Source organism: Polypterus senegalus, chromosome 8 (genome assembly GCF_016835505.1).
Source record: "Polypterus senegalus isolate Bchr_013 chromosome 8, ASM1683550v1, whole genome shotgun sequence".
Lineage (NCBI taxonomy): Eukaryota > Metazoa > Chordata > Cladistia > Polypteriformes > Polypteridae > Polypterus > Polypterus senegalus.
In genome coordinates this window covers 178,301,967-178,318,771 of record NC_053161.1, presented here as the reverse complement: position 1 = coordinate 178,318,771, position 16,805 = coordinate 178,301,967, and the positions used below count along the sequence as shown (strand labels likewise).

Below are 16,805 nucleotides of genomic sequence, written 5' to 3'. Positions count from 1 at the left end.
ATGGATCCAGCATAGTCATGGTCTCTGTTATGTATACGCTGGTTCTCCTCATAAGCCTCCAAAAAAGGCTAAAATTGGCCACCGCGTGTATTTGTATTATTGTGTGGGTTGCGAGAGAAAATAAAAACAAAAGCGTTTAAAACTGAAAGCCTTCCACTCTTCTTTCAGGAGGCGAATAGGTTTTAAAGAAAGAACGAGCTCTCCGCCTTAATCTAAAAGAAAAGATTCACAAGGATTTATCTTCCATAGCGCCCACTTGATGCCTCTGTCAGCCTGACACACCGCCGCGTTAAGGGTCGGTTTAAGGTGACGTCAGGGACGGCGGCGGCGCGCAGGTTCACATGAACGCCAGGGCAAGCGAACGTACCCACGCACGCGCACGTAATTGGCGGGTGGGAGGACGTTCGACACTGTGCACGCCCCAAACAGGAAAGGAGAAAGGCACGCGAGCAAGTCTGTGGTGTCGAGTATTCTTTACTTCAGACTCTTTTCTATTTTATAAAGTGTGTATCTTTATTCGGATTGCAGAAACGAGTCCTCGTGTTTTGGCGTTGGCTGCTGGACCGCAGTTAAGTAGTCGGGTCGTGTCTCCGGAAAGGAGAGCAGGCGGCTTCAAAGAACCGTCGAGAAACACAACGGTAAGTGACCGAATTCGGGTTTCTGCGCTTAATGACGGCCTGTGTGTTTTGTTTTCTTGTATGCTTTGATAATTACAAAAACGCCTGGATTCATCTCACAAGTGGACTTAGCACACGAGCTGACACCGCGGTCTTTCTTCGTGCTACTGCCCCAAGGGCTCCTGGGATATGTAGTTCACGGGAAGGCGGGGATTTCAAAACTCTACTCGGCAGTAAAGTTTGCTTTTCGTTTGCGTCTACAGCCAGGTAGATATTCGCAAATTTTATTGTCACAATTACTTTTTATTTTACGTTTCATCTCCACTATTAAGATCCTTTTATGTCTGATTTCTGCGGTGGGTTGGCACCCTGCCCGGGATTGGTTCCTGCCTTGTGCCCTGTGTTGGCTGGGATTGGCTCCAGCAGACCCCCGTGACCCTGTATTCGGATTCAGCGGGTTAGAAGATGGATGGATGGATGGATGGATGGATATGTCTGATTTGCCATTCACTTCCTTGTCTTTTAATTTCTGTCTTCTTGCCTTGTTTGCTGGTAGAACATGAAGGACTATATCTTTGTATCAGTACTCGTGGGTTGTCGCTACTTTCTCTTTTTTATTCCTCACACAGTTACTTAGATATGAAATACGATGGTTTACCGTGTTCTGTTTCCATTCGCTTAACACTAGGATCCCTGAAGTTTACAAAAAAAACTTGTAATCCCATCCCACTTTAAATCCCTTCGCACCTCTCCATTCAACGGCTTTTGTTTTGTAAATGTGTCGATTAGCACAAGGAGCCAGGAGCCTGCTATCCCACTCCCCCACCGCCGCAGAAATGGCAATAAACTCTCTCAGTACTTTGTGAGCACGCCCGTCACGATCCAATAAAGGAAGTTGTGCAGTCTACTTAGGACTTTACATTGTAGGAAGATAAGTAAGTAAATCAAGGTAAATAACATTCGATCTGACTTTTATATAAGTAACATATTTAAATATTCTTTATGTAAAGACCATCACAAAACATAATCACAAACAGGACTTTGCACGATATGTTGGCAAGCTCTGTAAACCCTGATGTTTCGTTGGAGGACAGGTGTGGGGCAGACTGACTGGCAGGATGATGCCGGACATCTTGCTGCATCCAAACGGTGCCATCTTTCGCCTTTACGCCTGGTGCAGCAGCATTATTCTTATGTGTGAGTGGACGTTTCTTGTTCTCTTGTCCGGTATAGGAACCCTCATTTGAGTTCACCTCTGTTATAGCACGTCTTTATTTGAAAACAGCAGTTTTCAGGGGGGAGTGTGAACGTAACTGGGAGAATAAAAATGGGGGGAAAAAAAGCTAACCTTTAAAAGTACCATACATTTACACAGTCTGTTGCAGACTCAAATGAAATGCATGTTTTTATTCTATAATATTAACAATAGGAGCAGCTCACTACTCAAAACGGTAATTCCAGGAAGTGGCCAGGTTTGAACCCGCAACCTGTTGACTGTAAGTCAGCAGCTATTACTGCTGTACTACAAAAGCAGTCATTCCAATGACATACCCTAACCCTATTTATTTTTCTTTGGTTATATTCGTGAATTAAACTGCACTTGTTTTATGTGCGAAAGTGCTTATTGGATATATGGACTTCAGTCGTCACACTTTTTATATGTCAAAATTTTGTTGTTGGTAGTAAAACATGAAAAATATTTGGGTACTTGTTGACTAAAAGTACAGACGGATGGCATGACAAAGGAAAACAGAAGTGTTTTGACAATTTCATAGCATTTATTTGAGATAAAAAAAAAATATTTAGAAATTTACAGAAATTGGAGTATGAATGTTGCTAGTGCATATGCACTGCAAGTTGGGTGTGCAATGGGTGAGAGAGGTGATTTTTGGACTGAGTTGGATGAACAGTGTACCCAAGGGACAGAAAGTGGTGATTGGAGCGGATTTCAGTGGGCATGTTGGTGAAGGGAACAGTGGAGACGAGGATGTGATGGGTAGGTATGGTGTCAAGGAGAGGAATGAAGAAGGTCAGAGGATAGTGGATTTTGCCAAAAGGATGGACATCACTATGGTGAATATGTATTTTAAGTAGAGGGAGGAACATAGAGTTATGTACAAGAATGGAGGAAGATGCACACAGGTAGAGTACATCCTATGCAGAAGAGTTGATATGAAGGAGGTTGAAGACAGGAAGGTGGTGGCGGGGGAAAATGTAGTTAAGCAGCATAGGATGGTGGTCTGTAGGATAACATTGGAGATCAAGAAGAGGAAGAGAGTGAGGGCAGAGCCAAGGATCAGATGGTGGAAGTTGAAAAAGGAAGAGAGCAAGGTTGAGTTTAGGAAGGAGGTGAGACAGGCACTGGGTGGCAGTGAAGAGTTACCAGACAGCTAGGAAACTACAGCAGATGTAGTAAGGGTGACAGCAAGAAGGGTGCTTAGTGTGACATTTGGAAAGAGGAAGGAGGAAAAGGAAACCTGGTGGTGGAATGAGGAAATACAGGAGAGTATACAGAGGAAGAGGATGGCAGAGAAGAAGTGGAATAGTCAGAGAGATACAGAAAGTAGACAAGAGTACAAGAAGATAAGGCGCAAGGTGAAGAGAGAGGTGGTGAAGGCTAAAGAAAAGGCGTATGAGAGGTTGGACAGTAAAGAGGAAGATAAGGACCTGTACTGATTGGCTATGTAGAGGGACCGAACTGGGAAAGATGCGTAGCAGGTTAGGGTGATAAAGGATACAAATGGAAATGTACTCACAAGCAAGGAGAGTGTGTTGAGCAGATGGAAAGAGTATTTTGAGAGGCTGATGAATGAAGAAAACGAGAGAGAGAAGAGGTTGGATGATGTGGAGATAGTGAATCAGGAAGTGCAACGGATTAGCAAGGAAGAAGTAAGGACAGCTATGAAGAGGATGAAAAATGGAAAGGCCGTTGGTCCTGAAAACATACCTGTGGAAGCATGGAGGTGTTTAGGAGAGATGATAATGGAGTTTTTAACCAGATTGTTTAATAGAATCTTGGAAAGTGAGAGGATGCCTAAGGAGTGGAGAAGAAGTGTACTGGTGCTGATATTTAAGAATAAGGGGGATGTGCAGGACTGCAGTAACTACAGGAGGATAAAATTGATGAGCCACAGCATGAAGTTATGGGAAAGAATAGTGGAAGCAAGGTTAAGAAGTGAAGTGATGATTAGTGAGCAGCTGTATGGTTTCATGGCAAGAAAGAGCACCACAGATGTGATGTTTGCTCTGAGGATGTTGATGGAGAAGTTTAGAGAAGGCCAGAAGGAGTTGCATTGCATCTTTGTGAACCTGGAGAAAGCATATTATAGGGTGCCTCGAGAGGAGCTGTGGTATTGTATGAGGAAGTTGGGAGTGGCAGAGAAGTACGTAAGAGTTGTACAGGATATGTACGAGGGAAGTGTGACAGTGATGAGGTCTGCAGTAGGAGTGACTGAGGTTGGGATTACATCAGGGATCGCCTCTGAGCCTTTTCTTATTTGCAATGGTGATGGACATGTTGGCAGATGAGATTAGACAGGAGCCCTCGTGGACTATGATGTTTGCTGATGACATTGTGATCTGTAGCGAGAGTAGGGAGCAGGTTGAGTAGACCCAGGAGAGGTGGAGATATGCTCTAGAGTGGAGAGGAATGAAGGTCAGTAGGAACAAGACAAAATAAATGTGTGTAAATGAGAGGGAGGTCAGTGCAATGGTGAGGACGAGTGGAATAGAGTTGGCGAAGGTGGATGAGTTTAAATACTTGGGATCAACAGTACAGAGTAAATGGGATTATGGAAGAGAGGGGAAAAAGAGAGTGCAGGCAGGAGTCAAAGGGAAGGTCTACAGGACGGTAGTGAGACCAGCTATGGGTTGGAGACGGTGGCACTGACCAGAAAGCAGGAGACAGAGCTGGAGGTGGCAGAGTTAAAGATGCTATAGTTTGCACTGTGGTGTGACAAGGATGGATAGGATTAGAAATGAGGACATTAGAGGGTCAGCTCAGGTGGGACAGTTGGGAGACAAAGTCAGAGAGGCGAGATTGCGTTGGTTTGAACATGTGCAGAGGAGGCGTGCTGGGTATATTAGGAGAAGGATGCTAAGGATAGAGCTGCCAGGGAAGAGGAAAAGAGGAAGGCCTAATCAAGGGTTTATAGATGTGGTGAGAGAGGACGTGCAGGTGAAGGGTGTAACAGAACAAGATGCAGAGGACAGAAAGATATGGAAGATGATCTGCTGTGGCAACCACTAACGGTAGCAGCCAAAAGAAGGGAGTATTAGCATCCACATATTCATTTCTGGACTTGGAAAACTAGAGGCACAAAGGTCGTGGCACTGCTGTCCGTTTAGTCCACAAGTACTAAAATTTGCTTTAGGTATGTGTTCATCTTTTCTCAAATTTCCTGTTTTCCTACACTTCCATAGATCTTTGTAGACATTGCACACACGTGAAATGCTTGTGTTCCAAATAACAATATATTATTGACACTATACAGCTCCCGGTACCTCACTCCCAGATAAACAGACTTGATCTGAGAGAGCTTTTTACTCTTCCTGCAGCGGTGGGGGGATGTAATAGCAGGCTGCTTGTGCTAATCGACACATTTACAACACAAAAGATGCTAATAGAGAGGTGCAAAGGGATTTAAGGTGGGCTGGGATTACAAGTTTTTTCGTAGGCATTAGGGATTCTAGTGTTAACCGTCTTTTATTGGAATTTCCTTTTCTTCTAAACAAGATTAAAAAAAAAAGGTTCAAATTAATTCTGGCCAAGACTAAGACTTGGGTTGGTGGGGTGTCAACCTGGGTATTTCATTAAAGGGTAAAACGCGTTTATTGATGACAACTATGGGATAACAGGATATTCAGGCCCACGGCAGATAGCCAAACCTGTCCAAGCCCCAGTGCCAGGGGTCTGCGACTGTGGGGTGAACCGTAAGAGCTCTAAGGACACCATTGCTTTCAGATTCCCCACCCTTGTGCACGTGAAAGGTTAGCGTGTATACCACACAGCTCTAGACTCCTTTTAGTTTTAAACACTAAAGGCATTTGACAAGTAATGACCACTGGAGGTGCACAACTGAAGGGATTGGTCTTTTAGCTGATTGTACCTTCACTCTAGCCTTTCAAAGATTGTTGTACTCCTTGTAATTTAATTTGAAGAGTGACGAGTGACTACCGACTTCCTATAGTTTGATATCGCTAAACTGTCTGAGTCGCCTTAAACATTCAATGAGAAGCTAATATAGCAGGAATTCAAGGTACTTTTCTATTATCGTGACGCAAATCGCAAAATGGAAAACTTGTGATTAGGCACCCAATAGGAATTTTAAGATTAGGCACCCAAAGGGAATATTAACATTAGGGACCTATCGGTAACTATGCTCTAACCCCACTAACTTTAAGGTTAGTATTTGTAGCTGGTCTAGACCAGTCTTCGCATCATGATAATAGAAAAGTACCGAATTCAATTGTTGTCAGATCATTTTTGTACAGTATGATGGAATTAAGTCCTGTTATCTTTACAGGGAAGAAAGAGAAATTGAATGTAACAACTGGATTTATGTGATGGAAGAAACGGGCAACACAGGTGTGAATACCATGGAGAAAAAGATTGTAAACATTAAGGAAGAGGAGGAGGAGTGTGAATGGGGATTTCTGCACCCTAAACAGGAGAGCCTGTACATTAAGGAGGAGGATTATGAAACAGGGTTAGTGAGCATTAAAGAGGAGCCTTTTATCATTGAGAACCGAAGAAATACAATTGAGGATGGCGTCAAGAAAGAGGATCTCCCATCAGAATGTGCCTTTCAGGATGGAGCAATAACTGGATTTGCCCCCCAGCATTTATCTCTGGAGCCTTCTGTGTGTGTCAAGTCTGAATCATTCATAGCAGAGACAAAGACGATGGTGGAAAAATCATCGGAGAGAATGACAGCCGACGATCAGCCATCATCTACAAATCAGTCTGGAGAAAGTAAGTGAAAAATAAAATTCCAGGTAATTTTGGGATGTGTGGTGCTTACCTAAAAAAAAAAAAAAAGGTGTCAAGGCTGAATTTTTAAATTATGTGACATTTAATATTTTAAAAATAAAGGTGGAAGAACTTCTTTTAGGTAAATCGATACATTACTGGGGATATTTTTAAATATTTGAACAGAATAAGATATTTTAGATGGTAAAAGCTTATTAGTTTTTATTCCCTTGAAGTGTCAACATTGTAATAATTGCTTTCATAATTTTAAACGAGGGATGCTCTGATCAGGTTGTTTTTAGAGCCAATGCTCATCACCGATTTCATCTAACGAATTAGCTGTCTCTTATACCAAATCTATTCCCCCACACTAAATTTCCTTATAACCTGATGCATAGATGTGTCCTGTTTATATTAGTGTGTGAACCACTCCACAATCCCGGACACAGACATGCAGAGACGCAAGGCTTGCCAGAAACTCCCTTTTATTTAAGTGGGGAAGCGTTTTTTCTTTTGCTCCCCACTTCACAGCACAGTACAAAGCACCAAATATATGTAACGCAGTTCTTGTCTCTCTTTCCTGTATTCCTCCTTGCAAGCTTTGTCTGCCATCTGCAACTCTGTCTTTCTGATTGGTGGCGAGTCGGCTCCCTTTATAGAGCACCTGGAAGTGCTCCACGTGTTTCTCGACTTTCTTCTGGCTGCACTTCCTGGTGTGGTGGAAGTGCTTCCTCCAAGGACTCGATTGCATCTGCACCACCCCCTGGCAGTACCTACAGAGCCCAACAGGGCTGCTCCAAACTACAACTCCCAACATGCCCTGCAGGTATGCATAGTGCTGGAGCAACACAGGGGGACTGCCCTTCAGTGTCTTCGGAAAGATTGTGACTCCAATGTGGTCTTTCCCTCGGTCCTTCCATCCAGCCGGCATCCCAGACTGGTAGTGGCCCTGGTCACTGTTTTTTTTATAATCAAGGTATAGACCATAGGAGTTGCATGTTTATTTTTTTATTGAAAAAATGAAATTCTGAATGCTTGTTGTTCAGTGACCATACAAAATACTAAAATAAATAAAATGACCTTAAAATGCAAACTTTTTTAAACTAATATAATACATATGGAAAGTACTTATCCGTAATTCATATGGCATAAAAGAAAATAAACTGCTTCATATAAATAACATTACAGCTTGTAATTACTCTATTCTCTCTCTCTCTCTCTCTCTCTCTCTCTCTCTCTGTGTGTACCAAGTGTGAGATATGGACTATCTATGCACTTTTTATTATGAAGTTCTTCGACTCTTCTGTTTGTTTCTTTTACCCTTTTGTAGAGAAAAATGACTCCTTTTATTGGCTAACTAAAACGATTACAATATGCAAGCTTTCGAGACAACTCAGGCCCCTTCTATTGTGTGTCTTGTATGTTGGGTTTTATTGTACAGCACTTTGGTCAGCCTTGATGTTAATTTTTAAAGTGATGAATAAATAAATGTTTTAGAGTAGTGGCCAGTCAATGGGAGCCTCACTATTTTAAACACTTTGCTCATTTCACCTCTTAATCTCCATTTGCCAAGGATAAGAAGGGGTCCGGTTTCAAATTATGAAAGGAATTGGTGCAGTGGATCTCAGCTGTTACTTTAAAATTAGCGCTGGGCAGCGATTGGATTAATTGCAGACCATCACAACCATCAAATTGTTGTGTGCAAAATTCAATAATGAACTCAAAAGTAGTGTATTGCATGTATTTGGTGCTTTTTAACAGCAGTATTCCCTTTACATAGAAGTAGTTAAAATATTTCTTGTAAATCTGAAGTTTAACATTAATGTAATCAAATATTAAACCAAAGCTATTTGCCACTGCCAAGACATTAACGTTTTATCTAGTTTGTTATAGAAAAAAACAAGATACCCTCCGAGTCCAGAGCCACGATCATAAGGCACCTTCAGAGGAACAGCAAGTTAACATTTCTAAAGAAACATTTTCTTTTATCAGAGAGCAGCATTAACAGTCTAAACTGTCATAAAAAGACTCTTTGAGGGCTAATATTTTCTCCAAAAAACTCAGTTTTCTGAAAAGCACACAAACCAGTGGTTGCAGAGAAATGCAATATGGTTTGTATCTCCTGTCCTAGTAAGTGTCTGTCCTCCCAGGCGAACGTTGCCATCAGTGCATCAGCTACACAAATCTGTTCAGCGCCATGATCAGCTGGGGACCGATCAGCTGATGCCGGTACCTCCCTTTCATTTTTGATCTTTATCTCCAGGTCACTTTTATCAAAATCGACAAATCAGAGTCTGATTCAGCGATAATACGAACAAAGTTTTGCTTTGAATATTCACTTTGGGATCTCTCCACATGCCGTTTTAGAAGCTGTTTGCTCTTCACTGCTCACACACGCTCAGGAAATCGAGCTCAAATCAGCAAAGTTAACTTTCCTACTAGCAAAAGCGTATCAAAAAGCGCTGTAACAAGAAGATCTCTATCGATCGCTAGCGAGACTGAGGCTTTCAAAATAATAACTAAAACTGCGTTAATGCATGATAAAATAATTGTCCGCATTAATTGATGCAATAACGTTGTTTGCCCAGCCCTATTTAAAATAAATTCTTTAACAAGAAGACGGGGACACAGCTGGAAACTTCTTAAGCGCAGATTTCACACAATTGTTAGGAAGTTTTTCTTCATATAAAGAACCAAAGGTACGTGGAATAAGTGGCCAAGTAGTGTGGTGGACAGTAGGACTTTAGGAACCTTTCAAAACCCGACTTGATGTTATGTTAGACAATCTAAGTCAATAATATGGATAAGCTTGTTAAGCTGATAGGCCTGTTCGCATCACAAACGCTCTAATGTTCTCTTCTCAAGGGTAAATTTCACACAGACGTTAGGAAGTTTTTGTTCACCCAGAAAGCCACAGGCACATGGAATAAGTGACCAAGTAATGTGGTGGAGAGCAGGACTTTAGGGACCTTCAGGACTTGACTTGGTGCTGCTTCAGTTAAGTCAGTAATACCTCAAGTTGACAGTCACTGAAGATTTATCTCCTCTGTTCTGCCATGGCTTGTGATAGAAATATCACTCAGGAGCATGGCCACGTTTATATGCTGATTCAATCATGAACATTCAAACAGCCATTTATGGTGCTGACTGGAGGTGATGGCCGTCACTAAAAGCTTGTGTACAAACACATTGTTTTATATTGATTTGTGATTAAAAAGGAAATTGGCATGGCACAAGGCATATGTATAGTTTTTACATTTTATATATACAGGGTAGGGGTAGAGAGAGAGAGAGTAGATATACACATATACAGGGTGAGGCAGAAAGGATGGACGTCTTTGAAATGGCTAGAACTCACCACTAGGTGGAGTGACAGATGTGCGGTAGGTGGCGTTAGGTTCGCAAAGTCTTAGTATTTTTTTATTTCTTTTTAGTTGGAGCCGTGGACGATAAAACACCGCGTTTTTGCATACGACTGTATTGTCAAGAACAACCAATCTATTACCGCAGTTCAGCGTGAGTTTCATTGCCATTTCAATATCCACAGAAATAAAGCTGTTCCCGCTCGTAACACTATCCCACGTTGGTTTAAAGCACTTCGTACACAAGGTACACTAATGAACAAAAGACCGCTGGGGGCTACATGAACGGCACGTACCCCTGAAAATGTGGAAAGCGTAGGACTAGCCCTGCTTCGCAGTCCAAGTCGATCTGCTCGGAAGCATTCTTCTGAACTTGGCCTCAGTAATCGTTCGGTAAGGCGTATTTTGCATTTAGACCTGCATTTCCATCCCTACAAATTGGCCGTTGTGCAACAGTTGACGGCCGGAGATTACGCACAGCGACTGAACTTAGCACATGAAATGGAAGCAATTTTTGAGCAAAATGACAAGATGAAGCTCATTTTCTTCTCAATGGCTTAGTGAATCAACAGAATTGCCGTTATTGGGCTTCTGAAAATCCGAAAAAATTACACGAAAGACCGCTGCCCAGCCCGAAAGTGACAGTTTGGTGCACTATGGACAAAACGTGCGTCGTTGGTCCTTACTTTTTCAAAGACGCTAATGGGAATGCTGTTACCGTGAACTCGGAGCGCTATATCGAGATGATAAACAACTTCTTTTTACCTGAATTATGATGACAACTTTTTCCCATCCGGCATGTGTGGTTTCAACAGGATGGGACGACCGCCCTCACAACTAGATCATCAATGGATATTATTCGCCCTTTCTTCCCTGGTCACCTCATTTCCAGGTTTGGTGACATTCACTGGCCTCCTCGGTCCCCTGACTTATCCATGTGCGATTATTTCTTGTGGGGTCACCTCAAGGCACATGTATACGAGCATAAGGAGGAACTGAAGGAAGCCATTTGCGTGGAAGTCGCCCAAATTGACAGAGCGATGTTGAAAAGCGTGGAGGCCAACTTCAATGATCACTTTCAAAAATGCATCAGTGACAACAGACACCACATGGGAGATGTTGTTTTCCACACTTCTGTGCTAAGTTTCCACACACAATATGTTTGACATAAGGGATGTTTAGAAGAAGAAAAAGAGTATTATTTCAGCTGACAAATTTTTTGAGATGTGAATATAAAACTAAAAGAAGATACATTAATAAATACCGAATAAATACAAAAACACATTAGTATGTTTAGTTTTTAACCAGTTGGCAGACTCTTTGCCTACCTACCTGTAGTTCAGTAGAGACGTTGCCAACTCAGGAAGTTTACAAGGTTTATATCACTTCATTGTTAAACGACTTTTTAAAGCTAAAGTGATTGTTTGGTAACAATATGCTGATCTTGTACGATGACCTAGTCAGTCTCTTGATCAGTGCTGTTTTATTTTCAAAAAGGATTTCTTCTGTGCGAAGTGGCAGGTGAATTATTGTCAACAAAAAGCAGGCGCCTGAGAATAAACTGAAACGTTACTCACTTGTGATTTTTCTGTCAACAATTTCTATAGCACATTTTTATGACCAGGAAGGACAGAAAAAAACAAAACAAAACTCCAGACGGCTGGAGAAATAAAAACCCAAAATCTGCAGGCCATGAAACCACCCAGCTCCCTCTGAGATCATTTATGTTAGGTAGAATGTCTAATCAGTCCTCATGGTTTTCAAGGTTTGTCCATACTGTACGGGTTTTGTTGACCCGCACATTCTGACTTAAGGCGTTTGAATTTGATCTTGATATACTGTCCAAGAAGCGGCCAGAAATGCGGCAGCTCATCGTAGCGGACATCAGACACATGCAGCCTGGACTCTGGCTTAGTGTGTGCTGCTGTGCACATGCCGTATCTTGGGCTCAGTCAGAATTACAGCTAACACGCCATCATTAATGAACAGACTGAAATTCTGTACAGGATTGTCCATTTCTAGTTCTTCTCTCTTGAGCCCTGGAGATCCAGTGAACGGCAGCTTAGAAAGTTACCGAGCACATTCAAATCGTCACCTTGGTGTGCTTCACGAACACTTGAACCAGAATCTATCCTCTATAAATCGCTTTAAATTCATCACACGCTTTGCACACCCATATTCAGCTCGCTCTGTCACTGCCGATGCTGTGTGAACACCCGCCGCTGGACAGCTCGTGGTGGGTGACTCTCTGTTTTTAGAGTTAAAAATTAAAGAATAATGGCAGGGATATTTACTCAAAAACCAAATATGAAATTCTTATTAATATATACTCGGCAAAAAAAGAAACGTCCCTTTTTCAGGACTGTGTATTTCAACAATAATGTTTTAAAAATCCAAATAACTTTACAGATCTTCATTGTAAAGGGTTTAAACAATGTTTTCCATGCATGTTCAATTAACCACAATCAATAAATTAACAAGCACCTGTGGAATGGTCGTGAAGACCTTAACAGCTTACAGAAAGTAGGCATTTAAGGTCACAGTTCTAAAAAAGCAGGACACTAAAGAGACTTGTCTACCGACTGTGAAAGATGCCCAGGGTCCCTGCTCATCTGCGTGAACGTGCATTAGGCATGCTACAGGGAGGCATGAGGACTTCTGATGTGGCTAGGGCAATAAATTGCCATGTCCGCACTGTGAGACGCCTAAGACAGCGCTACAGGGAGACAGGAAGGACAGCTGATCATCCTCGCAGTGGAAGAGCCCGGATCTCAATCCCATTGAGCACGTCTGGGACCTGTTGGATCGCAGGGTGAGGGCTAGGGCCATTCCCCCCAGAAATGTCCAGGAACTTGCAGGTGCCTTGGTGGAAGAGTGGGGTAACATCTCACAGCAAGAACTGACAAATCTGGTCCAGTCCATGAGGAGGAGATGCACTGCAGTACTTCAAGCAGCTGGTGGCCACACCATATACTGACTGGTACTTTTGATTTTGAGCCTCCCTTCATTCAGGGACACATTGTGAAACATTTTTAGTTTATGTCTTATGGTGTTGACTCTTTTAGTGTTCATACAAATATTTACACATTAAGTTTACTGAAAGTAAAAACAGTTGAAAGTCGGAGGACGTTTCTTTTTTTGCTGAGTATATTTTGATTAATTTTGGGACCCCAGGTTAGCCCTTGTGTAAGTCTGGTTGTTACGAAAAATAAAAATATTTTTAGTTAATTTATTATTTTATTTCAGTTAGTTATTTCCAGCTACTTTAATAGTTTTGTTTAGTTTTAGTTTTTCATTTCACTGTTGTTAATTACTTTATTTCAGTTTATGAAAATGTTGTTTTATTAAAAGCGTCAGTTTGATTTTAGTTCTTGTTAACTACAATAACCTTGAGGTAGACAAAGCTTTGAGGCTCACTCAGAATTTTTTGTCCCTATGTGCAAATTGTGGGGATCTCCCCCAGAATCTAATTGATATGAGTCGGATTAGACTCTGTTACGTTCAATTTTTTTTTTTCTTGCTGTTGAATATTTCTCATTTTTATGTTGTTCATTTTTGTCTTTTTATACAGGTTTACATAAAAGTGACAGCTTCCCCCTATCTCCCATTACTTGGACCCCTCTTCAGGGTCGACCACATGAGCAAAATGTGAAAAAATCGCCCTCTGGATCAACAATTTTTGTAGTGGCCTCTGCTCCTTGTGGATCTTGGCCTGTTGTCGGCCTAACAAGCTTAGACGCAGCTGGCCATAATCAAAAGGTGAACAACAACAGTACAAATCTCCACCAAGATATGAAGACAAGTGTTAAACGCAAAGATTTTCAAGGGTCTCATATGGAACAGAAGCTACATTGCTGCTCTGAATGTGGCAAAGGATTTACCTATATGAGCAATCTTAAAAGACACATGAAAAGTCACACTGGGGAGAAGCCATTTTGTTGCTCTGAATGTGGCAAACGATTTCAAATGAAGGGCGACCTTCAGAGACACCAGTCAATCCACACAGGGGAGAAGCCATTTTGCTGTTCTGAGTGTGGGAAAGCATTCATAACAAGTTACCGTCTTCAAGAACACTCAAGAATTCACACTGGAAGCAAACCGTTTCGCTGTTCTGATTGTGGGAAAGAGTTTTCAGCAAAAAGCAGTCTAGTGGTACACCAAAGGAATCATACTGGAGAGAAGCCGTACCATTGTTCTCAGTGTGGCAAACGGTTTTTGAAAACGAGCAGCCTGACAACCCACATGAGAATTCACACGGGTGAGAGGCCATACTGCTGTTCCGAATGTGGCAAACAATTTTCAAAAAGGAGCTCCCTTACGGCCCACATGAGAACTCACACCGGAGAGAAACCGTACTGCTGTTTGGAATGCGGCAGACAATTTTCCGTAAGGAGAAGTCTGGTGGCACACGAAACGACTCACACCGGAGAGAAGCCGTACAGCTGTGCCGATTGTGGCAAAGGATTCTCACAAAGAGGCAGTCTTCAGACCCACATGAGATCTCACACTGGGGAGAAGCCATACACTTGTGTTGATTGTGGCAAATTACTTTCTTCGAGGAGCAGCATTCAAGAACATGCGAAAATTCACAAGGGAGAGAAGCCACACTGCTGTCCCGACTGTGGCAAGCGATTTGTAAGAAGGTGCGTTCTTCAGAGACACAGAAGAGTGCACACGGGAGAGAAGCCGTATTGCTGTTCTGAATGCGGCAGAAAGTTTGTGTATTTGATCAGTCTTGAGAGACATGTTGCAATTCACCGGGAGAAAGAGTTGCATTCTTGGTAAATAACTTTTTAGGAGGGGTAGTAAGGCCACACATGGACCCCACAGGACAGCAAGCCTATCAGATCAAAAGGCTGTAATTCAAATGGACTTGAAGACAGTTTTATTTAGAGGCAAAAAACTGACATTCAACCATTTCTTTCACAGTCTGTGGTTGAATGGCTTATGTGCGCCTTTTTAATTTTGTGATTAGAAAACTAGAATATTCTTCTGTTTGGACAACCTGCAAGTTCCCTTAAGAGTAGCCCAAGTGTAGGTAGGTTAGAGGTAGGATTTTATTTTGTTGTTTGGTGAAAAGGGAATCGGGAAAAGAAAAGTAAGTCAGAAGCCAAGTGAAAATTTTGTAGCCAAAAGATCGGGCCCATCTTTTACCAAAGCCTAAATGAAAACAAAGCGAGAGGCTTATTAGATATTTAAAAGAATATAAATCAATGTGTACTCCACACAAACAGTATCCGGTGCAGGGGCTGACTTAACCCTTAGGCAAGTGCCTAGGGTGCCAAAGTAGCTCAGGGCCCCAGGATAAAATGCATTTGTCATTTGTTTTAATTTCAAACATGTTCAACCTGCAGTTATAGCTGTTTTTTCAACGGCCTTCTGTCAACGTGGGGCTCCCCTGTTCGGCCCGGATTACAATGGACTGTTCCTTGTTACTGACACATGACTGCACCGTTGGAAGTGAAGCCAAATATGGCTAAGAAAAGAGGCTTGTAGTGTAGCAGGGTCAATTGTGTGTACTACAAAAAAAAAAAAAACAGTTAATGACTAGAAAATGGAACAAAAACATCCAAGTGAAGAAAGTGCAGAATAAAGTATCAAAGCACCCAAGGGTTTTTTATTATAAAAATTAGGAAAAAAAAAATCATATATAGTGGAAACCAGGGGACGCTGCAGCTTCCCTAACACCCGATACAAACCGACTTGAACACAAGTTCTAAGCACGATGAACTTTTATTGTGGGAAACTATTCCAAAGCAAGCATTTTCCATGCCAACACCACTATTTACTGTTTCAATATAGCACACAGAAATGTGCTGTCTCTCTCTTTTGCCATCTTCTCTCCTCACACAAGCTTCATCTTCCTCCTACCGAGTTGAGGCAGGCAGCTCCTTTTATGTCACACCCGGAAACACTTCCAGTGTCTTGAAGCTATGGGGTGGAAGCATTTCTGGCTGAGGTAGGAGCCCAACAAAGTTTGGCTCGCCAGTCCCCACAGCCCCCTCTGGTGGCACCCATGGAACCCAGCAGGGCTGAGTCGGCAAATTTCATTTCCCAGGATGCCCTGTGGGGTTCTGTGGCAATTCTGTAACCCAGGGGAGCCACCATGTTGGATCCTGGGGGACACAAAACAATGTGAAGGCTGTCCTTCCTGGCTGAGAAACTTCCCAGCTGTCCCTCCAAATAAAATATATACATATCGTGGTGGACGACAGAGGGGACTGGGCGGTCCTGTGGCCTGGAACCCCTGCAGATTTTTTTTTTTTTTTCTCCAGCCGTCTGGAGTTTTTTTTTTCTGTCCACCCTGGCCATTGGACCTTATTCCTTTTCTATGTTAACTAATGTTGTTTTATTTTAATTTCTTATTTTGTCTTTTCTTTTCTTCAGTATGTAAAGCACTTTGAGCTACTTTTTGTATGAAAATGTGCTATATAAATAAATGTTGTTGTTGGCTCCTGCCCAGCCAGGACGCCTTGGGCATGGAAGGACATGGGAGAGCAGCAGCCCTGTTTTCCATCTGTGCCATGGGATCAGAGCTTAGCATCTCATCTCTTTTAGGGCCCATAGCCATCGCCACACCAGGAAGTGCTGCCAGAGGGTCATCATGGAGCATCTGGAGCACACCCGGGTACAATATAAAAGGGGCCGCCTCACTCCAATTGAGGAGCTGGAGTAGGGAGGCAGAGACTGGAGCTTGAGGAAGAGGAGTGGAGGTGGCAGAAGAAAAGAAGGAGAAAGGAAAGAAAAGGGCGGAGTTTATTGGGGTGATTGGTGCATTGTCCAGAACGGATAAATAAACATTTGGTTTTTGGGACTTTTGTGTGTCCTGTGTCTGCCTGTGATCCAGGTGTCTTC

At 42.4% G+C, this 16,805-nt stretch overlaps 1 protein-coding gene across 1 annotated transcript in view; it reads left to right on the top strand.

Moving 5' to 3' along the window:
• Positions 1-410: 410 nt before the first annotated feature.
• The window catches only part of LOC120534727 (zinc finger protein 271-like), a 33,051-nt gene continuing 16,656 nt past the window's right edge, over positions 411-16,805 (top strand). The window contains exons 1-4 of the mRNA XM_039762312.1: positions 411-638; positions 6,143-6,591; positions 13,522-14,731; positions 16,509-16,578. Coding sequence (XP_039618246.1) covers positions 6,183-6,591; positions 13,522-14,731; positions 16,509-16,578 — 1,689 coding nt within the window. The 5' untranslated portion in view covers positions 411-638; positions 6,143-6,182. The remainder of the gene's footprint in view (positions 639-6,142; positions 6,592-13,521; positions 14,732-16,508; positions 16,579-16,805) is intronic.